The sequence below is a fragment of the Capra hircus genome, chromosome 19 (genome assembly GCF_001704415.2).
Source record: "Capra hircus breed San Clemente chromosome 19, ASM170441v1, whole genome shotgun sequence".
Classification (NCBI taxonomy): Eukaryota; Metazoa; Chordata; class Mammalia; order Artiodactyla; family Bovidae; genus Capra; species Capra hircus.
Window position 1 is genome coordinate 22,686,110 of NC_030826.1, and position 26,953 is coordinate 22,713,062.

General features: G+C 41.1%; 2 protein-coding genes across 2 annotated transcripts in view; one reads left to right on the forward strand and one right to left on the reverse strand.

The window, feature by feature from the left end:
• Window positions 1-10,345, reverse strand: part of SMYD4 (SET and MYND domain containing 4) — a 38,867-nt gene extending 28,522 nt beyond the window's left edge. Inside the window, exons 1-2 of the mRNA XM_005693318.3 lie at window positions 10,017-10,345; window positions 9,104-9,249 (exon numbers count right to left, since the gene is read on the reverse strand). Of these exons, the coding sequence (XP_005693375.2) occupies window positions 9,104-9,237 (134 nt within the window). The 5' untranslated portion in view covers window positions 9,238-9,249; window positions 10,017-10,345. The remainder of the gene's footprint in view (window positions 1-9,103; window positions 9,250-10,016) is intronic.
• RPA1 (replication protein A1) overlaps window positions 10,440-26,953 on the forward strand; it is a 44,438-nt gene continuing 27,924 nt past the window's right edge. Inside the window, exons 1-4 of the mRNA XM_018064402.1 lie at window positions 10,440-10,583; window positions 14,489-14,539; window positions 16,262-16,340; window positions 17,004-17,112. Of these exons, the coding sequence (XP_017919891.1) occupies window positions 10,551-10,583; window positions 14,489-14,539; window positions 16,262-16,340; window positions 17,004-17,112 (272 nt within the window). The 5' untranslated portion in view covers window positions 10,440-10,550. The remainder of the gene's footprint in view (window positions 10,584-14,488; window positions 14,540-16,261; window positions 16,341-17,003; window positions 17,113-26,953) is intronic.

The window sequence follows — 26,953 nt, forward strand, 5'->3', positions numbered from 1 at the left end:
GTGTTGAAGAAGACTCTTGAGAGTCCCTTGGACAGCAAGGAGATCCAACCAGTCCATCCTAAAGGAGATCAGTCCTGAATATTCATTGGAAGGACTGATGCTGAAGCTGAAACTCCAGTACTTTGGCCACCTGATGTCCTTGGAAAAGACCCTGATGCTGGGAAAGACTGAAGGTGGGAAGAGGGGAGGATGACAGAGGATGAGATGGTTGGATGGCATCACCAACTCAATGGACATGACATTGAGTAAGCTCCAGGAGTTGGTGATGGACAGGGAAGCCTGGAATACTGCAGTCCATGGGGTCACGAAGAGTCAGACATGACTGAGTGACTGAACTGAACTAATACATTGTGAACTATAATATAGTTATGATGACAGAATGAGGGAAAAACAAAAATATACATGGAGAAGGCAATGGCAACCCACTCCAGTACTATTGCCTGGAAAATCCCAGGGATGGAGGAGCCTGGTAGGCTGCCGTCTATAGGGTCGCACAGAGTCGGACATGACTGAAGCGACTTAGCAGCAGCAGCAGCAGCATGCATGTGAATTGGGAGTAAGAGAGCTAGATTTGGCATCTAAAACTAAAAACTCAAAACTAACATTATTAGCATACTGCTTGCTGCTGCTGCTGCTGCTAAGTCGCTTCAGTCGTGTCTGACCCCATAGACAGCAGCCCACCAGGCTCCCCCGTCCCTGGGATTCTCCAGGCAAGAACACTGGAGTGGGTTGCCATTTCCTTCTCCAATGCATGAAAGTGAAGTCACTCAGTCGTGTCCGACTCTTAGCGACCCCATGGACTGCAGCCTACCAGGCTCCTCTGCCCATGGCATTTTCCAGGCAAAAGTACTGCAGTGGGTAAGCTATTGCCTTCTCTGAGCATACTGTTTAGCAATATGAAATTAAATACTGGAAGAAACAGTGAAAATAATTTTAAATATCAGTCTTTGGGGAACAGAAATGGGTAAAAGTAAGACAGAGAATTGCTGTTTTTCTTTATAAGCTTTGAAGTATTATTTGACTTCTTACATTATATGCATATTCTGCTGTGCTATGCTTAGCTGCTCAGCTGTGTCCAACTCTTTGCAACCCCATGGACTGTAGCTCACCAGGTTTCTCTGTCTGTGGGATTCTCCAGGCAAGAATACTGGAGTGGATTGCCATGTCCTCCTCCAGGATCTTCCCAATCCAGGGATCAAATCCAGGTCTCCTACATTGCAGGCAGATTCTTTACTGTCTGAGCCACAAGGGAAGCCTGATATGCATATTACTCTGATAAAACATGAACTAAAAAAGGAAAATATTTCCACTTAATAAGGTACCATGTCTACACAGTTTTACAACATTTTCTACCAGCTTTAAAGAATCAAATAATCCCTACAATACATGAATTATTTCAGAGCACATAGAAAGATGGGAAACTCTCCAATTCAGGCTATGAGGCTACCATAACCCTGATACCAAGAGCTGACAAATAGAGCAAAAAAGAACATGCCATCTAATACCATTTGAGAACACAGATATAAAAATCCTAAAAATAACATCAGCCAATTGAATCTAGCCACGTGTTAAAAAAAATGATAGATAATAACCAGCGTTTACCTCCCAAACAGTTCAACTTTAGTACAGCTATGATATAAATTCTGCATTAACAGATTAAAGGAGAAAAAGAAAATGATCATTCCTCTTAGAAGATACGAATATGCAAAAAAAGAACTGATAAAATTCAGCACTTATTTATGATGGAATGTAAGGCAACTTCCATAAACTGAAAAGGGTATTACATAATACTACATACCTGTAGCAACGTCCTAAATGGCTATTTCTATTCAACACTGCACTAGAAGTCTAACTAATGTTATAATTAAAAGGTAGAAGAGGTACAAATATTGGAAAGGAAGATTACTACCTGCAGATATACGTACTAAATATTCTAACTGGCCTGGCATAAAAATGATGAAATAAAGTGAAAGTACAGTTAGGTGGCCTGTTATGATTCCTAGCTTATGTTTATACCGTCAATCATCAGTTAGATAATTTAACTGGGGGGATAAGTCTTAGCCACAAGAACAACAAAAAACCTTGTAAGAAGTAAGAATGAATCTGAGAGGAAATGTACAAGATCTATATAAAGAAAATGAAAAAAAATTTTACTTATGGACATAAAAGAAGCCCTAAACATGCGGCAAGACATACTCTTTACTTGAATGAGGAAATGTAATATTGTAAAGATGTCAAATCTCCCTAGATGAATCTATAAATCCAACACAATTCCAAAAACCCAATGACACTTTTTATTGAACTTGACAGTCAATTCTGAAGTTCACATGGGGGAAATGTATATAAAAATAGCCAAGATAGTCTTGAAAAAGAAGAATGACCCTGTACGTGTGTGTGGGAACTTGGCTTAACAGTGACCAAAGCCACATTTGTACCAGACTTTTCTGCCTTCCAGTGCTCTGTCTCACTACGTCTGGTAATAAAATCTCAGGGGGAACCCATTCCTTGTGGTTGGAGGGGGACTGACCCCAATTTCACAAGCGGGTTGGGCACGTGGTGCAGGCCTGGCCACTCAGAGGAGCCCACACCTTTGGTTGAAGGGATATGCATGCCACCAAAGATAGGTTGATCAGAGTCCAACTCAAGACATTTTTTTTGACCAAAACTCTTGGGAAAGATGATCACTTTTCTTGTAGTTATTAAGCTATTATCAGGGTATGCTCAAGGCTACCAATGGCTATCCTGAGTACCAGGGGGAGAGGGTGCCTAACAGATGAAGAGATGGGAGTCTGATGACACCTTCTGAGCTCCTGGACACAACTTTGTGTAAAAATAGGTCTGCCTTTCTGCACATTCTAGTTTCATAGCCCGTAGATTTCCTAATTTGGGCTGCGTTCTGTCACTTGACTGAAAGAATTCTAATATGATACTATAAAATCACAGTAATTAAAACTCTTTGGTTTTGGCACAGAAATAGAGCCTAGGAACACATTTACAGATAAGTGGGAATTTAATTTTTAATAAATGTGGCATTTTGAAGCACTGGGGAAAGGATGGACTATTCAATTAATGATGTCAAGAAATCATCTGGGGAATGAAACTTAAAACATTCCCTCACATCATATACAAAAAATAAATTCCAGATGGATTAGAGAGCTAAAACTAAAACACTAGAGCTATCAAAAAAGTTAGAGCAAAATAAAACATTTTTTATAATCCCGGGGAAGAGTAGACTACCCTAAGAGACATAACCCAGAAGCCATAAAAGAAAATGACAGATATGGCTGTGTACAGATTAAAACACATACATACAATTTATACACGAGAGACACCATGAGTAAAAATTTTTTTAAGATAAATAAAGACTAGGAGAAAAATTAGTAGCATGTACCATAAAGAAATACATAGCCAGAGTTATGAAGACTTCTTATGAACAAGAGAAAGACAAATGACCCACTAGAGAAATGGGCAAAGGACAGGAACAAAAAATTAACAGAAGAAACAGAAATGGGTAACATTGCAAATGGTGTTACTGTAACTAGTCATCAGACAAATGTGAATTGAAACATTATTTTGTCCTTAAGGGTGCCAAAATTAAAGACTGTTGCTTTCTAACGCTAGTGAGAGTACCTTTATGGTAAATGGGTAAAGCCTTCTTGGAAGACAATTTGGCAGTATTTATTAAATTTTTCATGCTCATAACCATTGATACGACAAATCCTCTTAGAACAATCCATCTTAAGTTCTAAATATATGTACAAAAACATACATATAAGCTGTTCACTGCAGCACTGTTTGTAACAGTTAAAAAAAAAACAACCCACAATACTATTTTACCATTTCCCAAACACAAGAACCTTACAACAATTTAACACCATTTACTCATCTTGCCCTTTGAACTACTGATGTCATGTCTTTGAAATGTTTTAAATCCCATAAGACGTTAACATCATTGTTTTATTTTTGTCATCATTGTAAATAATTAATTCAAAACTATGTACCCACATATGTACCTTTTCATTCTTTTCTGCAATTACAATGCTTCCTAACCTGAAGAACTTACTTCAGTATTTCCTAAAGCTCTGATGTGCCGAAGAAACAGTCTCTCAGATTTTTCTTTTGCATTTATTTTTGAAAGGTATTTTCATTAGGTACAGAATTCTAGGTGGGAAAGTTTTACTTTGTTTTTCTTTCACCACTTTAAATGTGCCATTCAGGGGTCTTCTAGCTTCTACAGTTTCACTGAAAAAAACTAGCCATCAGTCATATTCTTACACCCAAAAGGACAATGGACATTTTTTTCTTTGGTTATTTTTCAGATTTCCTCTTTTTATCTCCTTTAGTTTTAAGCAGTTTGAGTCTGATGTCTCTAGGTGTGATTCTATTTATGTTTACACTGTCTGGGACTTGCTGGGCTTCTGGAATCTGTGGGTTGACGTCTTTTTATCAGTTTTAGAAAATCTTTGGTCATCCTTTTAGAATACAGCTTCCATCTGACTCTCTTCTTTACTGACACTCCAATTACAGGTAAGTTAGACATTTGATTGTATCCTATGTATCTCTGTACGCCATACCATTTTTTCCATTCTTTTTTTCTTCTTGTGCTTTGTTTTTCATTAACCTGTAAACCACCTTCCTAATGTAATTTTCCACTGCATCCAATTTTCTGTCAAGCTTGAGAATTAAGTTGATTTCAATTACAGTATGGTTTGAATTCTGAAAAGTCTACTTTTTTGCCTCTATTATTTAAAAATCACTTTTATTGTGGTAAAATATGCACAGTATAAAATTTACCATCTCAACCATTTTAAAGTATATATTCAGCAGTAGTATATACATTCATAATGTTACACAACCATCGTCAACATCCATTTCCATAACTTGTAAAACTGAAACTCTAAACTCATGAAACAATAACCCTGTTTTCTCCCACCCTCAGCTTCTGGCAATCACCATTTTACTTTCTGCCTCTTTGGTTCTGACTACTCTGGAATACCTAAATTTGATTTTTTAATAGATTCTCATTCTCTGTTGCAATCTATTTTTTTATCTGCTTAGTCCATCTCCTGCAGTTTCTTCAACATGTTAGTCAGAGTTATTTAAAAGTCTGTCTATAAACTCCTGTATGTAGACATCAATCGATCTATTTCTAATGTTCATTTTTTTCCTCTTCATTACTGGTTATTTTTCTGCCCGTCTGCATGTTTAGTAAATCTGTGTTCCTGACACTGTGTACAAAAGACATAAGGAAGCAAGACAACATCTTTCACTGTGAAAGTGTCTTCTTTCCTATACTAGACAGACAGTATGAGGGCTGGCCTATATTTATCCAATCAAGAGTTGAACTGGATCAGTGCTGGGCTACAGGCTTACTAAAACTCAGTACATCTGTGGTTTCCTCGGGTGTGGACCTCCTGAGGTTCTGGTTGAGAGACTAGAAGGTCTCTTGTCTCCTCATGCATGAAAGTTTTGGTCTCTGCATGTTTTGAGCAAAGATTTTCTTTTTAATAACTTTTTTTTTGGCTGTGCCACCCAGCATGTGGGATCTTAGTTCCCCAACCAGGGATCGAAAATGTATCCCCTTCAGTGGAAGCAGAAGACCACTGGACCTTTAGGGAGGTCCCTAGGATTTTCAACTTACCACAACAGAGATGCAGAATCCAGCAAATGGCTTGAGAAGACGATTGCATGTGTGTTTTTGTATACAAAAAGAACATAGGAAAGACCTATGGCCAGTGATCTGGAGGGCTTCCCTGGTGATGCTAGTGGTAAAGAATCTGCCTGCCGACGCAGGAGACACTAGAGACTCACATTCGATCCCTGGGTTGGGACGATACCCTGGAGGAGGGCATGGCAACCCACTCCACTATTCTTGCCTGGAGAATCCTATGGACAGAAGAGCCTGGGGGCCTACAGTCCATGGGGTTGCAAAGAGTCAGACATGACTGAGTGACTAAACCACCACCACTTAGATGCCTACTGGACACTGCCAACTGGAATATGAACCGTTAAAGTTCCTTCTGCAGCTCCACCTGCAGCTTTCCCAGGTATAGAAATTTCATCCTTCTACCTTGGCCCTGTAGGTCTACATCACAAGAGCCACTTTTGACTTCTCTCATTCTCTAATACACCATACCCCACCTGTCAGGAAATGTGATTAAATCCACCACTGGAATTCAATCACTTCCCATCTCCACTACTACCACCCTGGCCCAAATTACTATCACCTCCTCTCTCACTTGGATTAAAGCAATAAGCCTCCCAACAAGTCTATCTATTTCCATTATTGCTCTTTCTATGAAAGTGAAAGTCGCTCAGTCATGTCCGACTCTTTATGACCCCGTGGACTATACAGTCCATGAAATTCTCCAGGCCAGAATACTGGAGTGGGTAGCCTTTCCCTTCCCCAGGGGATCTTCCCAACCCAGGGATTGAACCCAGGTCTCCCACATTGCAGGTGGATTCTTTACCAACTGAGGTATCAGGGAAATGTTCCTCCTATAGTGTACCCTCAACACAGTGGTTAGAGCAATCCTTTAAAACAGGGATCAGCAAACTTTCTCTAGAAAGCCAAAGAATAAACATTTAGCCTATATGGGCCAAGAGGTAAAAATTGAGGCTGCTACAAACGTACTTATATAACAAAAGGAAAAACATGCTTTCATTGACAAAATTCAAAATTAATAGTAATAACTGAGTACATTTTTAAACAAAGTCTACTAAGGAGAAAATGAAAAACAAAAAATTTTTAAAGGATCCCATTTTGCTAAACTGGAGCTCAAAGCCAATGGCCCCCATCATCAAATTGACTACAAATGTTTATCTGTAAAAACCATTCTTAGCTGAAGGCCACACAGAAACAGGCAGTGGGATGGATTTACCCTGTGCGATGTTTGCTGATATCTGTTTTAAAATATAATCAGATCATATCATTCTCATCTCAAAACTCCATTAATAGTTTTCTATTGTTGTGTAACAATGACCACAAATTCAGCAGGTTAAAACAATACCCATTTATTATCCTCAGTTCTGTAGATCAGAAGTCCAGGCGGGCTTGCCTGGGCGCTCTGCTTAGGGCCTTAAGAGGCTGAAATCAAGGTGAGCTCTTCTACAGAAGGTGTGGGAAAGAATCTGTGCCTAAACTCATTCAGGCCATTGACAGAAGCCAGTGCCTTGCAATTGTGGTCTGAGGTTCCCATTTCCTTGCTGGCTGTTAGCCAGGAAGCACTCTGGGCTTTTAGAAGTTGCCTGCATTCCTTGTCATGTGGCTCCATCTTCAAAGCCAGCCAAAGCACATTCAAATCTTATGCTTTGAATCGCTCTGATTTCCCTTTCTGCTACCAGCTAGGACAAACTCTCTGCTTTTAAAGGTCTTGCTTGATTAAGGTTACACCCACCCGGTAATTATATCTCTAAGTCAGCTGGCTTGGGACTTGCATTACATTTGCCAAATCCCTTCCTAGCAGTGTTTAGGTTAATGTTAGATTAAATAACCAGGGGACAAGACTGGTGGGGGTGAGGGGCATCTTTAGCATTCTGCCTATCACATGCTGCAATAACTTCCTACTCAGAGTAAAAAGATAAGGCACTAATAAAGGGCCCACTCGATCTGTGAAACCTGCTCCCAACTCCCATGCATGTCCCATTACTTCTCTGACGGTATTTCCTACCACTCTCCCTCGGGCTCACTCTGTTTATTCACTACTACCTGTTCACCCAGCTTGCTATTTTTTAAACCAGGCCAGATACTCTCCCACCGTAGGCTCTCTGCCCAGAATTCTCTTCTATCAGACATCTACTTTGTTAACTCCTGTATGGCCAAGACTCTGCTCCACTTTTGCTCTTTCGAGAGGCATATCTGACAATGCCATTTAATACTACAACCTGTACTCTCATTCCTAGCACTGGCTATTGCCCCCACCCCATTCAATTTTCCTTTTTTCAACTGCACTTATCACTTTTAACATATTATACACATTATGATGTTTATTTCTGTCCCTCCTTGGTAGTAAGAATCTTTGTCTATTTTTTAAAATTCGTTTATCTATTTTTGGCTGAGCTGGGTCTTCATTGCTACCTGGGCTTTTTCTCTACTTGAGGTACATGGACTTCTCATCGCAACAGCCTCTCTTGGTGCAGAGCCTGGGTTCTAGGACAAGTGAGCTTAAGAAGTTTCAACACACAGGCTCAGCAGGTGTGGCTCCCAGGTTCTTGAGGACAGGCTCAGCAGTTGTGGTCCGTGGGCTTAGCTGCTCCGCAGCATGTGGACTCTTGCTGACCCAGGGATGGAACCTGTGTCTCCTGCATTGGCAGATTCTTTACCACTGAGACACCAGGGAAGCCCCTTTGTCTATTTTTTAAAATGATGTGCTTTTGGTTTACTAAGCACCTGGCACAGTAGCTGGCATGAAACAGATGTTCTCATAATTCACTGAACGAGGTTTTGGGAAATTGTTTCAGTTTCTCATACACATGTGTGTACTAGGTCGTGATGTACAATATGTTTTTTGTTGAAGAGTGTAGTCAAGAGTGTTTGAAAACTACTTAGGTTAGACTATATGACCTCCATGGTTCTTTCCAAATAGAATTTTTAAATTTCTATGTGCAGCCACTGAATCTGCACCGTATCCTTTGGGACATGGCAAGGTGTACAGCCTAGTGACTACCACAAGGCATGACTACTGGGTCTTGAGTCAGCATGACTACTGCCACTGACAAAGCTAACGAGCATCCATCCACCTGCCAACGCAGAAGACTCAAGAGACACAGGTTCAATCCCTGGTCGGGAAGATCCCCTGGAGAAGGGAATGGCAACCTGCTTCAGTATTCTTGCCTGTAAAATCCAGCGGACAAAGGAGCCTGGCAGGCTACAGTCCAAGGGGTCGCAGAGAGTCTGACATGACTGGGCATACACATACCTGTTCTATTGATATAACAGGTTAGAAAGAACTGTGGAAATAGCAAGAACTGTTGAATGCCCCAAAAGAGAAAAATCTGCACTTAACTAACTTTTCCATCAGAAAGAGATATAATCTGAGAGGAAATCATAAAAAGAACACTTCCCAGATCAAAACTTCCCTGACTGAAGCTTTCATTCACTTACTGAAGAAGTGCAGATGAGTGAAGAAAGAGATCATTCAAAGTCTCTGCTGTAGAAATGGTGACCTGAATGGACTTGGGGAGCAAAGACCACTTCTGAAGTACGTATGATTTCCAGTCATCCACGGGCAGATCCATGCTACTTCAGACCTAAAAAATGAATAAGAAAACAAGGAATTCGGTTTTCTACAAATGCGTAATTCCAGAAAATCGATTTCATTCAAGCATGCACCACGAGGCCACAAAATCAGATCTTGTAGTCTCTTCCTACAGTTGTTTACATGCCAAGGAAGGATGTATCCTCTCCCGCACCAATTCACATCCCTTCATTCAGAAATTATTTACTGAAAACTGACTTTGTTCCTGGCATCGTACTAGGGAACGGTTATACAATGATGAATCAGATTTCTTACATAGTTCAGTTTTTTCTTTTCAATCCCGAGGTCCCTCCCTTAGTTCATGCCCTCACTATTTCCTGTCTGACATTCTTTCTCGAGTGTCATAATTAGTCTTCAGGCCCTCAGACTATCCCTCCCCGTTCCCCCTTCCCAATTTAGTCCATCCTCCATAGTGAGACCGATGTCAATTCTCTGCCTTAAATTCACTGATGCTCCTCCTAGAACTTGGGGAAGCCCAGTACAAACCCTTTATCATTTGACCCCTGACCTACTTTCTGATCAAGTCTCGCTTTTTCCTCTATACCCCACTATCCGAATTTGCGCACATCCTTCAAGACTCAGTTCAAATGGTTCCTACTCCGAGAAGCCTTCCCTGATTTTGGCACCTGTGACGACAAGAGCACACTGCGTCTCTCCTGGGGCCCAAACCACGTCTACACTGAGTTAAGGCTACTCACAGCAGAAACTCCCTCGACATACTGTGCTCCCCTCTGGGAGTAGGGACCAGGTCTTATTTACCTTGAGAGACCCCCCACTGTGCCCAGCTCAGGGTCTGGCACCTGCGGGAGCTCAGCTCGGGGTTGCTGAAAGAAGCGAGTCACTGCTTTGACTACTTTCAGTAGCAGAATTATCAGGGAACCCCTCGAACACTCCTCTGGGCTAGCAGTCTGTGGCTGCCCGCCAAAGGCCGAGCGCGGTACGTTTCCTAGAGCCCGCGGGGAAAGCTCCCGGAACCCCTCCGCCCTGCGCCCTTGGCGGCGCCCGCGTCACGGTTCGCGCGCCCCAGCGCTCGGCGCCCCGCCCCTAGGCCCCCGCCATCCCGCAACAAGGCTCGGGACCCGGCCTCCGGTGGGTCACGTGAGCCGCGTGCCGCGCCTCAGCCAATGCGGCGGCTGCTTGGCCCTCAGAGCGCCCCGTGCCGTGCGCACGTCGGGAGGCGGGGGCGGTTCACGCAGCTCCTCCGGCCAATCGCCTTGGAGCGCGCGGGTCCCCGGGAGTAAAGCCAGGCTTGTGTTGGGGGAGCCGGAGCGCGGGAGTTGTTGCAGCGGAACCATGGTGGGCCACCTGAGCGAGGGGGCCATTGCGGTGAGGCGACGCCTGCGAGCTGGGCGCGGTCCGGGGCGGCTGTGGGCCCTGGGGCCGTGCGGGTGGAGGAGGGGGAGAGAACACAGGAGCCGGAGTGATAGCGGGGGTTGGGTAGGAACCCCTGGATGACTCCCTAGAATCATCAGTTAACGCATTTTTATCGTCATCTTTTTAAACATGCTCATGCTTTTCCTGCTTAAGGAACTGAAACAAAGTAAACGATTGATCTTCCCCCATCTCTCTCCTGCAGCCACTCTTTTTTCTTCCCTTCCCCCATCCGCAGCGAAACTTTTTGCAAGAGTTGTCAGTTTTCAGTTCTTTTCCTCGCCTCGCATTCCCCTTTAACCGACTCGAATTAGTGACTCTCCTCCCTGATCGCTGTAACCCTGGCTGAAGTCAGCAGTGCCTCCTGGGGTTAAGTCCAACAGACACTTTGGAGATCTAAATCTATCAGTTCTCAGCAGCGTTTGACTATTGGGCAAAGCTTTCTTCCGGTAGCATCTTCTTCTAAGGCGGGAGAAAATCCGTCTTATTTTCCGCTTGGCTTGTCTTTCCCCGTCTTATTTTCAGATCCTTCTGTAAGTTTTTGTTTACTCAAGGCTCAACCCTAGGCCCTCTTCTCCCAAAACAATAAAATTACCGTCTCTGTGTCAGTTGCTCACAAGTTTTTTTTGTCCAGGGCCAGCTTTACTCTGAAAGACAAACCTCTGTCATCTGTGTACTTGATATCTCAAAGACATTTTAAATTCAACATGTTCCAAAGAAAATCTAATATCTTCCTGAATTTGGGCCTCTGCTGTCACCTGTCTGGATGCATGGCACCATTATTCATTAAGTTATGCCAGCTAGAAATTGTGGAATCATTCTTCCTATAAACTGTCACCCTAAGTTTGGTCTGTTATGCCTTCACCCATGTCTCTTAAATCCAGCTACTTCTCTCCAGGCACCATTGTTTGTGCCTGGCCTTCTTCCTTTAACCCAGCATAATCTTCCTCCTTCCATTCCTAACACAGCATATTCCTACCTGTTCTTTCCTTTTTTTTTGGCTTTTTTAAATGTAAATTGTAAATTTCTGGTATATTTCATACTCCTGCCTTCCACAGGGGCTTTGAACATTCTTTAACCTGTGCCTACTGCCTGGGTGGTGCTTTTTTAAAAAAATTATTGTCGTTATTAAATTTTTTATTTTTTATTGGAGTGTAGCTAATTAACAACGGGGTGTTCTTCATTCTTCTCCTGTTGACTAACATAATCTTCAAGTCTCCACTCAGTTACTTCCTCAAAGAACTCTTCCTTGACTCAGTTTGCTAGGCTTAAGTCCTTTTATTTTCAGACCCTAATTCCTGCTTGTTCACCTATTATCTATGATTTCAGGCAAGATATTAAACTTTGTCTTTCCTCTTCCGTCACAGGCTAATCATACCTAGTACCTGTTGCCTGTGATTAGTGGAGGGATTAAATGAGCTATTACTTTAAAGTGCTTAGTCCATGTCTGATACATAATAAATGTGCATTACTTGTTACCTATTATTAACAGTCGCAGATATGATTTTACATTAAATATTGTTCATTTCATTAATGTCAGTTCCTTTCTCTCTCCCCCCGACTGGATTGTAAACACTCTGAAGCCTGAAATCTTGTCTGTCTTTTTTTTTGCCCAACACAGTCTCCCCGATTCCTGGAGCAGTGCTGGCAGGTATTAGGTGCCCAATAAGTGTTTACTACTTGCGTGTGAGGCAGTGAAAAGAAAGGGACAGAGGTGGATGGAGAGGCACAGTTGGCAAAGCGGAGTGAATATTTTATTTTTTATTTTTTTTGGCAAAGCGGAGTGAATATTTTAATACATTAAAAATAATTAACCTTGAGAAGTGATTGCAAATTGTAGTCCTTGTCTCCTTTATAGCTGCAACCCTGCATCTTTAAGACAAATTAGGAGTTGTTCTTTACTTTTAAAAACAGTGACTAAGGTATTATTTAAATAATTTGCTGAGTTTTTGTCACGTTCAAAATTGTAGTATTACTTAGATCTTGTTCATAAACGACAATGAAAATTTATGTGTGTGTGTTGGTAGAGAACCATTGTCAAATTCCTCATCTAAAGTAATATTTTAGTTCAAAAGACATAGACCCCCAAAGGGCAAGCAACTATCGCACACAAATATTAGGGACATTTTCAGCAAGAGCTAACATAAGAGATTATTCATGGAACTATTGTGGTAAATAGAACAAATAGTATTTCTGTCTTAAGTAATTAGGTAATACAAAGAGAGGGGAAGGGAACTAATATTTTTGATCATTTCCAATGTGCCAGATATTTCATTATAGTCAGTACTTACAGTAACCCTGTAAGGTAGATTTTTATCATTAACCCCATCTTACAGACGAAGAAATTAAGATACAGAGAATTAGTTTGTGTGCGAGCTGAGGATTTGAACACATACTTTTGAGCATTACCTTCTGTTGCTTTGTATTTTTTTTCCTTACAGTTTTATGGAGATGTAATTGAAATACCGCACTGTGTACGTTTAAAGTGTACAGCATAATGATCTGACTCACATCGTGAAACCGTTACCACAATCAGTTTAGTGAACACCTGTCACCACACACACATGCAAAAGGAAAAATAGTATTTTTTTCCTTGCCATGAGGGCTCTTAGGACTTACTCTCTTAACAACTTTCATATTTAGCGTCGTTAATTATATTAATCCTATTGTATATTACATCAAGCCTGGTACTTATCTTACAACTGGAAGTTTGTACCTTTCGAATAGATTTGTTCAGTTCCTCCTCCCTCTACTTCCTGCTTCTGGTAACCACAAATCTGATCTCTTTTTTTTCTTTGAGTTTGTTCATTTGCTTGTTTGTTTCTGAAGTGTAATATGCACAACATAGTGATTTGATATTTCTGTACATTACAAAATGATCACCATCGTTGCTTTGTATTTTTACTAGCAATGGTAATTTGGTAAATTTAAGTCAGTTCTGTCCTAAGTGTATATGTCATGTTATATGTCCCAGAAGAGTGAGTCTTATATTCACTATTGATGGTACAAATATTAAGAGTAGTAAAGAAATACATGCATACCTGTTTTAGACTCAGGTAGAACAGAAAGGTGCTTGATGAAGTTACTGATGTGCCCCTGCCCCTAATTCTGTTCCCCAGAAACGGCTACTTAAAAATCAGACTTCTTGGCAGGCCAGTGGTTACGGTTCTGTGTTTCCAGTGTAGTACAAGGGGCTCAGGTTTGATCTGGTCAAAATCTAAGTTCCCACATGCTGCGGGGCATGGCCAAAATAAAGATCACATTTACTGAAGTTTAATTAGATTTACATAAAGTAGAAATTATGTTGCATAAGGTTTGCACACTATCAGTTTGTAATACATCAAACTGTAAGCAGTAGTACATCAAGCCATATGCAGTTTGATGAATTTGGACAATTCAAAAAGTATAAAAGGACACAGTGCAAGGTCTGCCTCCAACTGGGTGATGTATCCCCCATTACCCAGTTCCTCTCACAAGAGGCAACTACTGGTATGTAAACAATTTCTTGAGGCTGCATAATACTCTGTGTTAAGGGTTGCTATACTTATTTGTCTGATTCCCAATTAATGGGCAATGTAGGGAAATAAATGTGCTATTATGAATAATGAGTACATATATGATACCACTATTTTATGAATACATGCATGAAGTAAATGTATATTGTTGGTAAGTATGAATCCCACTTTTATAATTTGTCCAGAGTGATAAAGAACTTAAAGTGTAGTCTCAAATGGTAAGCTCTGAAAAGGGTCTTTTAATAATATTATCTGTGGTTTATCCCAGATACCAAACTAAAAATCATCAAGTTTTAATCATGATTTGAACACCTGTCTCACAAGAATCCGTTTTTACTTTTTCAGGCCATCATGCAACAGGGAGATACATCTATAAAACCCATCCTCCAAGTCATTGTGAGTACCTCCATATTTTTATGTCAAACATTTTTTGAACTTACATATAATTATAAATTATATTTCATAGAGGACATACAGTCCACTTTAGGAAATTTGTCCACTCTAAATTCTCTTCATCATCACAAAATTAGTCTAGTCCATGTTGTAACTCTGGGAGAGAAACTGGGCTTTATTTTTACTGTTATGTTAGTCAGAGTTTGACCTCTGGAGGTTCCAGTTTGAAGCTTTGCCTTTCTGTTCTTTCCACAATTGGTGGATACTGTATTGCTACCCATTTTTATTTAAGGAAAGTATCATTTCTGTTTTTGCTACAACATAGTTGTTATTCCCCTTTCATAGATAAGGAAACTGAGGCTCAGAGAGGAAGTGACTTGTCCAGTTTATACAGTAGGAAGCAGTAGAACCCTGATTTGTACCCAGGTGGTCTGACTCCAGAGCCCACCTGCTGAACCCCTGCTCTTGATTATCTCATCTTAGGAACAGCTTTCTAACCCAAGTTCAGTGCGTCGTCATTCCGTTATTCATAAATGTTGCCTTTGTACCTGTCATTTTTTAGCATTCTAGATAAAGTATTAGAATCTTATAACATGAACACCTGCTACCTGTGAGCATCTGGAGATTATAGGATTCCTATAAACCCTTCAAAGTCAGTAGAGCCTAGAGTGAAATAATCTCTACATAATATAGAATGTGAGCTTTCCTGGTGGCTCAGCAGCAAAGAACCTGTCTGCCAATGCTGGAGACTTGGGTTCGATCCCTTGGTTGGGAAGATCCCCTGGAGAAGGAAATGGCAACCAGCTCCAGTATTCTTCCCTGGGAAACCCCATGGACAGAGGAACCTGGCGGACTAGTCTGGTTACAAAAGAGTCAGGCCTGACTTAGGGACTAAACAACAACAACAACAAAAACACACCATTACTTCTTCCTCCTTGGTTGTTCTGCCCTGGGGTTTGTCTTGCTCAGATCTGCCTCATATCTGGCTTCTGGAGCTCTTTACCTGAAAAGAACTTGTCTGCTTAAAATTCTTCATTAACCCTATCAGTCATTTAAGGAGTTCTCAAATTTTGCTGAGGATTTTAAAAATCAATAGGAGCAGAATTCTGGACCATGATTGCAGATTCTGAGTCAGTAGGTCCGATGGTTTGTCTCCCTGTTGCTCCCAAACTCATTGCCAGTCTTCTTAAGGCTGTTTTCGTATTTCATTTTCTTCAGAAAGCTGCCTCTGATTTTCTTCAAGCTGAAATAAATGTCTTGGCTCTGCTCCCATGTCATTATGTGCACACCTCTGCTATTCTCTGCCTCCACCTTCACCCCAGTTGTAAGCCTCTTCAGGGGAAGGATTTCCCAGCCCCCCAGCCCCATTTGTATTTTTATCATGTTTCCTACATAGTGCCTTACCTATATTGGCCGCCTTGTATGTTCTTTTTTTTTTTAAATTAAATTTTCAATCAAATTTGAGTTAGGGGAGAGAGAACACAAGAGTATTGGCAACTTATTTTGTTTTTATCTATGTCGTGTTTAATAATGTTAGTAGAGAGAGGTTGGTGGGAGAATCATCAAGTCCAGTTTTCTTTTGCTTGGATTTAGGTGTCAAGAGAGTGGGCAAGCAGCTCTGTTTCTGTGGGACTAATGGCAAACCCACTCTCCTGCCGCTTAGGGTTACTTGTCCCTGGGGACTGGGCAGACAACCTGGCTAACGAATCGTGTTTTCTCTCCTAGAACATCCGTCCCATTACTACAGGCAACAGTCCACCCCGTTACCGACTGCTTATGAGTGACGGATTGAATACTCTGTCTTGTACGTATGATATATAAATCTAGGAGTTTGTATTTTAATAATGAAAGCACACCCAACAACCTGATTGCAGTAATTGGAACATTCCAGAAGTCTACATTTGCTTGGCTGTGTCTTCAGTCAGACAGAATTGCAGCTGGCAGAGCGCATTCTAACAATAGACTGGGTCTAGTGCAAAGCTGCCACTTGGCTTAATTAATTTTCTCTAAGTGGTGCTCTGTGCTTTCTTTGATTAATTTCTCTAAGGATGATATTGACATTTAGTGGGTATGATGGGTTAGCTGTCCTATACTTGTCTTTTTGGGGTTTTATTTCTGCATTGGAAGCTTTACAGGGAGAAAGAGAATTTGCAGAATATATACTTACTATCTCTAGTCACAAGATGAGGGACCTAGAAGAGAGATTTTTTTAGTCTTTGTCATGAAACCTGAATGATTGAAAAGATGATTTGGGGCACTACAGGAAATACTTAATTTCATCAAAGCAGCAGGTGTTAAATGCACAGCAACTTATTACTGTTTTTTAACCGTACAGAGTCTGAGTAGTTTTAATTTCGGCAATGTCATTTAAGGCTTTGTTTTTTCTTTTGCTGGGACAAGTATGATCAGCTTTTAGACTGTCATGACTGAAATGTCTTAGAGACTAAAGTAGTCTCTGTGCTTTCAGCTTTCATGTTGGCAACACAGCTGAACCCTCTTGTTGAGGAAGAGCAATTGTCTAGCAACTGTATTTGCCAGATTAACCGATTTATTGTGAACACGCTGAAAGATGGAAGGTATGTGTTTTTTGTTTTTGTTTTTGGTTTTTTGTATTTATTTATTTGGCTTCATCGGGTCTTAGTTGCAGCATGCAGGATCTTTCATTAGAGTGCTCAGACTCCTCAGTTGTCATGAGCAGGCTTAGTTGCTCCGGGGCATGTGGGATCATAGTTCCCCAAGTAGGGGTCAAACCTGTGTGTCCTGGACCACCAGGGAAGTCCCTGTGGTATGTTTTTTTCCGGTTGTATTGTGTTGTAAAGCGGGGGCTAATTTTTGAACATAGAAGTTTATTGGATGCCAGAATTCAATTAGGAATCAAAGAGGCAGTGCTGAGCTGTCAGCCAAGAGTTCAGAGCTATTGAGTTCTGAACTCAGGTGACTGAAAACGGGACACCGATAGGACAGACATGTGGAACCAAACTGGAAATTTCAGAGCAGGAAATTAAAGCCAAATGTAGAACTCATATTTCTAATCTCTTCGGCAGCACTGATTCTAGGATTCCCTCTTTAAGTATCTTTTAATGAAAAAAGGGTCACTTTTTAGGGCAAAAGAAGATGTAATTCATTCTGTAACACTGCCCCTTTTCTGCAGCCTTCAATCTTTCATAGTAAACACTTTCTTCAGCCAACAGAGAGTACTGTAGAGTACCTGTATGATGCTCCATGCTAGAGACACAGTGATGAACAGAACTGTGAGTCACACCTGAGTAACCATTGCTGAAATACTTTTTTTTGGTGGCATGCAGAGTCATACTTGCCAAATCTAGGGCAGTTTAGAAAGTAAAACTGCGTTTCCTGGCAATCTAGTGGTTGATGCTCGGCACTTTCGCTGCCATGGTTCCTGGTTCAGTCTGATTGGGGAACTAGGGTCCTTCATTCTGTACGGTGTGGCTAAAAAATTTAAAAAAATAAAAAAGCCAAAGTAAATAAAAATAGTAGTATTACAACTTACTGAATAAAGTAGGAATTCATAAGTCCTTACTGAATAAATGAATACATGAGGGGGAACAGAAAGCTTTTCTTACGATGGAATGCCATCTAAAAATGTAGATGGATCGACGGAATTAGAAAATCACCATTTGGCAACCGTCATATATGCAGGAAACATTTAATAGGTGCTGTGTAAGTTTCCTGTGGCTGCTCTAGCCAAATACCACATGTTTGATAGTTTAAAACAAAGAACTTATTTCTGGAATAATTTCTGGAAGCCAGGAGTTGACATCAGTTTCCCTGGGCAGAGACCATGGTGTTGGCTGGGCGAGACTCCTCCTAGGAGCTCTATGGGAGAATCCATTCTTTGCCTCTTCCAGCTCCTGGTGGTAAATAGCATTCCTTGGCTTGTGGCTGCATCCCACCAGTCTCTCCCTCCATGGTCACGTTATCCCTTCTGTCTGTACCAAGTCGGCCTTTACCTCCTCCTCCTTTTTTTTCTTTTGACTGCACAGTGTAGTTTGTGGGATCTTAGTTGGCCAGGCAGGGATCGACTTTGTGTCCCCTACAGTGGAAGTGTGGAGTCCTAACTCTGGACCACCAGGGAACTCCATTTTCCCTCTTCTTAGAAGGATGTTTATAGTTGCTTTTAGGGCCCATTGGATAGTCTGGGATAAAATCGCCACTTCAGTCCATAATTAAATCACACCTGCAGAGTCCCTTTTTGCCATAGAAGGTTCTAGGCGTTAGGATGTGGATGTATTTCTGTCAGGGGTGTTCATTCAGCTGACTGCAGATGCTGAAACAGGTGGTGAAAGTTTGATGAGGAACAAGTTATTTTTAGGGTTAAAGTATATCCCCCTGCCCCACACAGCATAATTATTAGTTGTAAAAGGAAAAGAAGCAATTTATAGCAGAGAAAACTGGCAGATGGCACCTTATTCCAGTTGTTGACATTAATATTACCGATAATGGGACAAAGAGAAGTCAACGTGTTACCTGATTGGATGCAATGAGAATATAGTGTCAGTTCAGTTCAGACCTCAGTCATGTCCGACTCTTTGCAACCCCATGAACTGCAGCACACCAGGCCACCCTGTCCACCACCAACTCCCGGAGTTCACTCAAACTCATGTCCATTGAGTCGGTGATGCCATCCAACCATCTCATCCTCTTTCATCCCTTCTCCTCCCACCTTCAATCCTTCCCAGTATCAGGGTCTTTTCTAGTGAGTCAGTTCTTCACATCAGGTGGCCAAAGTATTGGAGTTTCAGCTTCAGCATCAGTCCTTCCAATGAATATTCAGGACTGATCTCCCCTAGGATGGGCTGGTTGGATCTCCTTGCTGTCCATGGGACTCTCAAGAGTCTTCTCCAACACCACAGTTCAAAAGCATCAATTCTTTGGTGCTCAACTTTCTTCACAGTCCAACTCTCACATCTATACATGACTACTGGAAAAACCAAAGGTTTGACTAGATGGACCTTTGTTGGCAAAGTAATGTCTCTGCTTTCTAATATGTTGTCTAGGTTGGTGATAACTTTTTTTCCAAGGAGTAAGCGTCTTTTAATTTCATGGCTGCAATCACCATCTGCAGTGATTTTGGAGCCCCCAAAAATAATGTCTGTCACTGTTTCCCCATCTATTTGCTATGAAGTGATGGGGCTGGATGCCATGATCTTAGTTTTCTGAATGTTGAGCTTTAAGCCAACTTTTTCACTCTCCCCTTTCACTTTCATCAAGAGGCTCTTTACTTCTTCAGTTTCTGCCATAAGGGTGGTGTCATCTGTGTATCTGAGGTTATTGATATTTCTCCCAGCAATCTTGATTCCAGCTTGTGCTTCATCCAGCCCAGCATTTCTCAGGATGTACTCTGCATATATAAGTTAAATAAGCAGGGTGACAGTATACAGCCTTGATGTACTTCTTTCCCTATTTGGACCCAGTCTGTTCCATGTCCAGTTCTAACTGTTGCTTCTTGACCTGCATATAGATTTCTCAGGAGGCAGGTCAGGTGGTCTGGTATTCCCATCTCTTTCAGAATTTTCCACGGTTTGTGGTGATCCACATACCACAAACTGATCCACACAATCAAAGGCTTTGGCATAGTCAATAAAGCAGAAATAGATGTTTTTCTGGAACTCTCTTGCTCTTTTGATGATCCAGCGAATGTTGGCAATTTGATCTCTAGTTCCTCTGCCTTTTCTAAAACCAGCTTGAACATCTGGAAGTTCATGGTTCACGTATTGTTGAAGCCTGGCTTGGAGAATTTTGAGCATTACTTTGCTAGTGTGTGAGATGAGTGCAGTTGTGTGGTAGTTTGAGCATTCTTTGGCATTGCCTTTCTTTGAGATTGGAATGAAAACTGACCTTTTCCAGTCCTGTTATATTATTGCCAAAGATGCATAATCTGTATCCAGTCACGAGGAAGCCTAGGGTAAATTGATGGACATTTTATAAAATAACTGATTTTCAAGTTTCAAACATTGAAGAAGTCTAAAGAGATAGGGTAATTAAATATAACACGTGATCCTGGATCCTTTCTCTGTCAAGGGCATCATTAAGACAATTTATGAAGCGTGAATGAATTCTGTGCATCAGAGGGAAGAATTCTTTGGTTTTCAAGTTCAGTAATTTAACCAGGTCATGTCTCAATGTCCGTTGTTCCTTTTTTTCTTTTCTGGTACATGGTGTATTCTCTTTCAGTCTGCAGTCAGTTCTTTTTGATGAAAATTTTCTGTTGTTATTCCTAATGACCTTTTCTATTTAATTTGAGCTCCAGTTTTCACTTATGATGTAGATAACTTTGTTCTCCATATATGTCTTCAGATTGCTCTAGTCGTTTTTTTCTAAGGCATGCCTTGGCTGAAGATTTTCTAACACACGGCATAGTTTGGTCTTTGTTAGATATTGCTTCTGTTCTCTCTTGCCCGTTAACTTTTTTTAAAGACACACACACACACTCTCTCTCTCTCTCTCTCTGTCTCATTTATTCTTTTCAGTTGTGCTAGGTCTTCATTGCAGTGCGAGCTTTTCTCTAGTTGTGGAGAGCAGGGGCTACTCTCTGGTTGTGCTCGGGCTTCTCATTGCGTTGGCTTCTCTTGTTACGGAGCATGGGCTCTGGGGCACTCAGGCTTCAGGAGCTGGGGCACGTGGGCTCAGTAGTTGCTGCTCCTGGGCTTCAGAGCACAAGCTCAGTAGTTGTGGCGCTGGGGCTTAATTGCTCTGAACATGAAATCTTTGCCGATCAGGGATCAAACCCGTGTCTCCTGCATTGGCAGGCAGATACTTCACCACTGAGCCACCAGGGAAGCCCTCCCTTAACTTTTCAAGCTCTCGTTTCTTCTCAGTCTCTTGTTTCTTCTCATCTTTTGACTTTTACTGAATTCTTAGTCTTATTTTGCAAGCCACACTTGGAAAGTATTCCGTTTCTTGGCTTATGCTTTTTTCTGGATTGGATTCTTAATTGTCTCTGCTGCCTCTGTTCCTTTTATTTTTATGTCCTATTGTGTGTTACATTGCTGCTGTGTTATTTCTTTTTATCTTATGCCTGCCAATGCAGGAGACATAAGACACTCAGGTTCAGTTCCTATCGGGAAGATCCCCTGGAAGAGGGCATGGCAACCCACTTCAGTGATCTTGCCTGGAGAATCCCCATGGACAGAGCAGCCTGGTGGGCTACAGTCGACAGAGTCGCAGAGAGTCAGACTTGACTGAAGCGGCTTAACATGCGCACACACACACATGCTTAACATGCACAGCTCTGTCCAGACTTCATTAGCTCTGACATAGTCTAGGCTAGGTCGATCTCCTTGCCAACCTTCTCACTTGGGACCTATTATCTGCCACGCCGGGCTGCCCTGGATTGCTTGAGTAGTACCTTCTATCCACGGTCTCTCCTCTAGAACATGGGATAGGGGAGGGTGGAGAGCTTTGCTGTGATTGAGAATAAAAACTCGAGCTCCATTCTCTCCAGTCACGGGTGGATGCCATGTGTTCCTTCCTACCTCTGCTGAAAACTTGAGTGTGTATGTGCGACCAGGTTTATTCCTTTATTCCAGGTTTATTCCAGTGATTGATGGTCACTGGTTTATTCCAGCCAGGGCTTTAGCAGTCATCCTTGTACGTTTATCTTTACATGTTCATGCTGTTACTTAATCAGAGTTGATTACAAGAATTAGAATTGTGGGGGTCAGGGGACATCTGTTGTAGAAATTAAACCAATTGACATACTCTTGATCCTTGTATAAGGGGACCTGTTTCCAAATAGGCAACAGACACGGGTTAGATTCCTGGTTCCCCGTGGTGGGGGAATGGAGAGTTACTGCCATGGAGCACAGGGTTTCTTTTTAAGGTGGTAAAACAATCAGAAGTTAGGTCATGGTGATGCTTGCCCAACTCTGTAAATATATGAAAAACTGCTGAATTATATAGTTTTTAAATTTTATTTATTTTAGATTGAAGTATAATTGCTTTCTGGAGAAGGGATTGGCCTTCTCCAGATCCCTGTACGGGAGACAGGGATCAAGACCATCCCCAAGAAAAAGGAATGCAAAAAGCAAAATGACTGAGGAGGCCTTACAAATATCTATGAAAAGCAAAGGAGAAAAGGAATGATATACCCATTTGAATGCAGAGTTCCAAAGAATAGCAAGGAGAGATAAGAAAGCCTTTCTCCATGATCAGCGTGATCAGTGCAAAGAAATAGAGGAGAACAATAGAATGGGAAAGACTAGAGATCTCAAGAAAATTACAGATACCAAGGGAACATTTCATGCAAAGATGGGGTCAATAAAGGACAAAAATGGTATGGATCTAACAGAAGCAGAAGACATTAAGAAGAGGTGGCAAGAATACACAGAAGAACTGTACAAAACAGATCTTCATGACCCAGATAATCACGACGGTGTGGTCACTCACCTAGAGCCAGATGTCCTGGAATGTGAAGTCAAGTGGCCTTAGGAAGCATCACTACAAACAAAGCTAGTGGAGGTGATGGAATTCCAGTTGAGCTTTTTCAAATCCTAAAAGATGATGCTGTGAAAATGCTGCACTCAATATGCCAGCAAATTTGAAAAACTCAGCAGTGGCCACAGGACTGGAAAAGGTCAGTTTTCTTTCCAGTCCCTAAGAAAGGCAATGCCAAAGAATGCTCAAACCACCACACAATTGCACTCATCTCACATGTTAGCAAAGTAATGCTCAAAATTCTCCAAGCCAGGCTTCAATAATACATGAACCATGAACTTCCAGATGTTCAAGCTGGTTTTAGAAAAGGCAGAGGAACCAGAAATCAAATTGCCAACATCCATTGGATCATCAAAAAAGTGAGAGAGTTCCAGAAATCATCTTATTTCTGCTTTATTGACCATGCCAAAGCCTTTGACTGTGTGGATCATCACAAACCGTGGAAAATTCTGAAAGAGATGGACATACCAGACCACCTGACCTGCCTCCTGAGAAATCTATATGCAGGTCAAGAATCAACAGTTAGAACCGGACATGGGACAACAGACTGGTTCCAAATAGGGAAAGGAGTACATTAAGGCAGTATATTGTCACCCTGCTTATTTAACTTATATGCAGAGTACATCCTGAGAAACGCTGGGCTAGATGAAGCACAAGCTGTAATCAAGATGGCCAGGATAAATATCGATAACCTCAGATATGCAGATGATACCACCCGTATGGCAGAAAGTAAAGAATTAAAGAGCCTTTTGATGAAAATGAAAGAGGAGAGTGAAAAAGTTGGCTTAAAGCTCAACATTCAGAAAACTAAGATCATGGCATCCGGCCCCATTACTTCATGGCAAATAGATGGAGAAACAGTGGAAACAGTGACAGACTTTATTTTGCCGGGCTCCAAAATCACTGCAGATGGTGACTGCAGCCATGAAATTAAAAGACACTTACTCCTTGGAAGAAAAGTTGTGACCAAGCTAGACAGCATATTAGAAAGCAGAAACATTACTTTGCCAACAAAGGTCCATCTAGTCAAGGCTATGGTTTTTCCATTAGTCATATATGGATATGAGATTTGAACTATAAGAAAGCTGAGCACCGAAGAATTGATGCTTTTGAACTGTGGTGTTGGAGAAGATTCTTGAGAGTCTTTTGGACTGAAAGGAGATCCAATGAGTCTATCCTAATAGAGATCAGTCCTGAATGTTCATTGGAAGGACTGATGTGGAAGCTGAAACTCCAATACTTTGGCCACCTGATGTGAAGCACTGACTTGTTTGAAAAGACTGTGATGCTGGGAAAGATTGAAGGTGGGAGGAGAAGCGGACGACAGAGGATGAGATGCTTGGATAGCATCACCAACTCAGTGGACATGAGTTTGGGTAAACTCTGGGAGTTGGTGATGGACAAGGGGCTTGGCGTGCTGCAGTTCATGGGGTCTCAAAGAGTCAGACAGGACTGAGTGACTGAAGTGAATTGTGTTGGTTTCTGCCATATATCAACATGAACCAGCCATAGGTATACATATGTCCCCTCCCTCTTGACCCTCCCTTCCACCTCCCACCCCTGAATTATACTTTTAAAGGGTGAGTTTTATGGTATATGAGTTATATTTCAACAAATCTGTTTTTTAGGGGAAAAAAATAACCATTTCCCCTTAACCTTGTTGGCATATTGTACTAGGTATTACAGATTTTTAAAAAATAATTGCTAATCATTATTTTAATTTAAAATATAATAGGAAATTCTGTGTGTGAGGGCAAGTATCTTTTCATATATTTACTGATATTTGTAGTTCTTCTCTGAATAGCATTTGATTATATACTTTGTCTTTTATGTGTGTGCTGAGGGTAGGGTAGGGAGAAGCTTTTTATAAATGAGGGGTATCAACTAATTCTTTTATCTCACTGTATCATAGTCTGTTTATGGTGTCTTATGATAAGGAGTTAATAACTTTTTAAAAATATAGTTAGTTTTGTCCATTTTTTTCTTTATGGCTTCTGAATTTTGCTTAGGAAGCTTCCTGACTGGATTATAAAAACATTTCTTTGCTTCACACACTCCTGGTGAAATTTTTTTTTTTTTTAAGTAAACTTCAGTTCATCTACAGAAAAGGCAATGGGTACTCTTGCCTGGGAAATCCCATGGACAGAGGAGCCTGGTGAGCTACAGTCCATGGGATAGCTAAGAGTCGGACACGCCTGAGCGACTTCACTTTCACTTTTCACTTTCATGCATTGGAGAAGGAAATGGCAACCCACTCCAGTGTTCTTGCCTGGAGAATCCCAGGGATGGGGGAGCCTGGTGGGCTTCCGTCTGTGGGGTCGCACAGTGTCGGACACAACTGACGTGACTTAGCAGCAGCAGCAGCAGCAGCTCATCTAAGATTTGATTTTGTTTCTGCTTTTTAGTTTTAAAAGCACTTGGATTAAGTTATTTAAAGTTTGGGTTTTTGTTATTATTGAAGTATAGTTGATTTATAGTATTAGTTTCAGGTGTACAACATAGTGATTTGATATGAAGTTTACTTTTATATGGGATATAAAGAAAGAATTTAGCTTAGTTTTTCCCAAATGGATGGTCCATATCATGGAAGGTCTACGGTAAGGAGTTTATTCTGAGTATGATGGGAAACTATAGACTTTTGAGCGGCAGAGTATTGGTATGATCTGATTTAAAGATTTTAAACTTTCCAAGAGATGATTCTGATAGCTACGTGGAGAATTGCTGGTTGGTGATGAAAGTAGATAGAGACCAGTATTCCATTGATCTGGCTCTGTTCTGTTTACCATCTTTTCCATCGATCTGTTTGTCTAGTCCTGTTTCTGTGCCAGAGTTGGTCTTTCTCTTTTTTTCTCTCTTCCTTTTTTGTGACATCTTCTTGAGATATAGTTCGTACCCCATACAATTCATCTGTTTAAAGTGTAAAATAGTTTTTATTATACACAGAGTTGTCCAGCCATTACCACAATTAATTTTAGAATATTTTGTTACCCACCAAATAAACCCTGCACCCTTTAGCTATCACCCCCAAACACCCCATCCTCCCCAACCCTAGACAGCCATGGATCTACTTTCTGTCTCTATAGCATTTGCTTATTTTGGACATATCACATAAATGAAGTCTTGTAATATGTGGTCCCTTGTGGCTGGGAAGTCCCTAGCATATATTTTTTAAAGGTAGTAGTTCTTTTTAAAAAACTCTTATTTTAGTGCCTAAAATACCAAATATTCTGTCACTGTTCAGTATCCAGGTATTCGTGTGTGTGTGTGTGTGTGTGTGTGTGAATACTTTATCTGTATCAGGATCCAAAGGGGAGCTCATAGTGTAGTAGGCTGACAGTTCTTTTAAGTCTGTGAGTGTAGATGCCTCCTCCATCTCCTTTTCCTCCCCTGAGTGCTCATCTGTTGAGGAAGCCAGGTCCTTGGTCCTTTGTCCTCATGCAGTGTCTCCACAGTCTCAGTTGTGCTGATTGTATCTGTATCAGGTTGCAATGTGTCCTTGCCGTCTGTGTTTTCTCCAAGTTGGTGTTGTGTGTATTCTTTTCGTGTGCTGCTGGGTTTATCTTACCAATGTTTTATTTAGGATGTATGTATGTTACAGAATAAAGTTAGCGGGTTTTTTAGTTTTTTTTTTTTAGGTTTTGGTATTGGGATAATACCAAATGATGAACAAGCCTTCCGTTTTTTTCTGTGTTCTGGAGTAATTTGAATAATTTTGGAAAGTAGTTAAATATCCACCACTAAATACCTATCAGAGTTTTAAAATAGTGAGTCTGTATGTAATGTTCAGGAACAGATAGTTTCAAGCTTATTTTATTGAAATAATATAGCCTTCATATGAAAACCTGCTAAAGGTGCATGAACTGATGAGTTGTATGTGAAAATCCAAAACACAGCAGACCATTTAAAGAATACATCACAGTGAGGTTGGGCTCGCTGTTGTTGTAACTACTGGCCCAGACT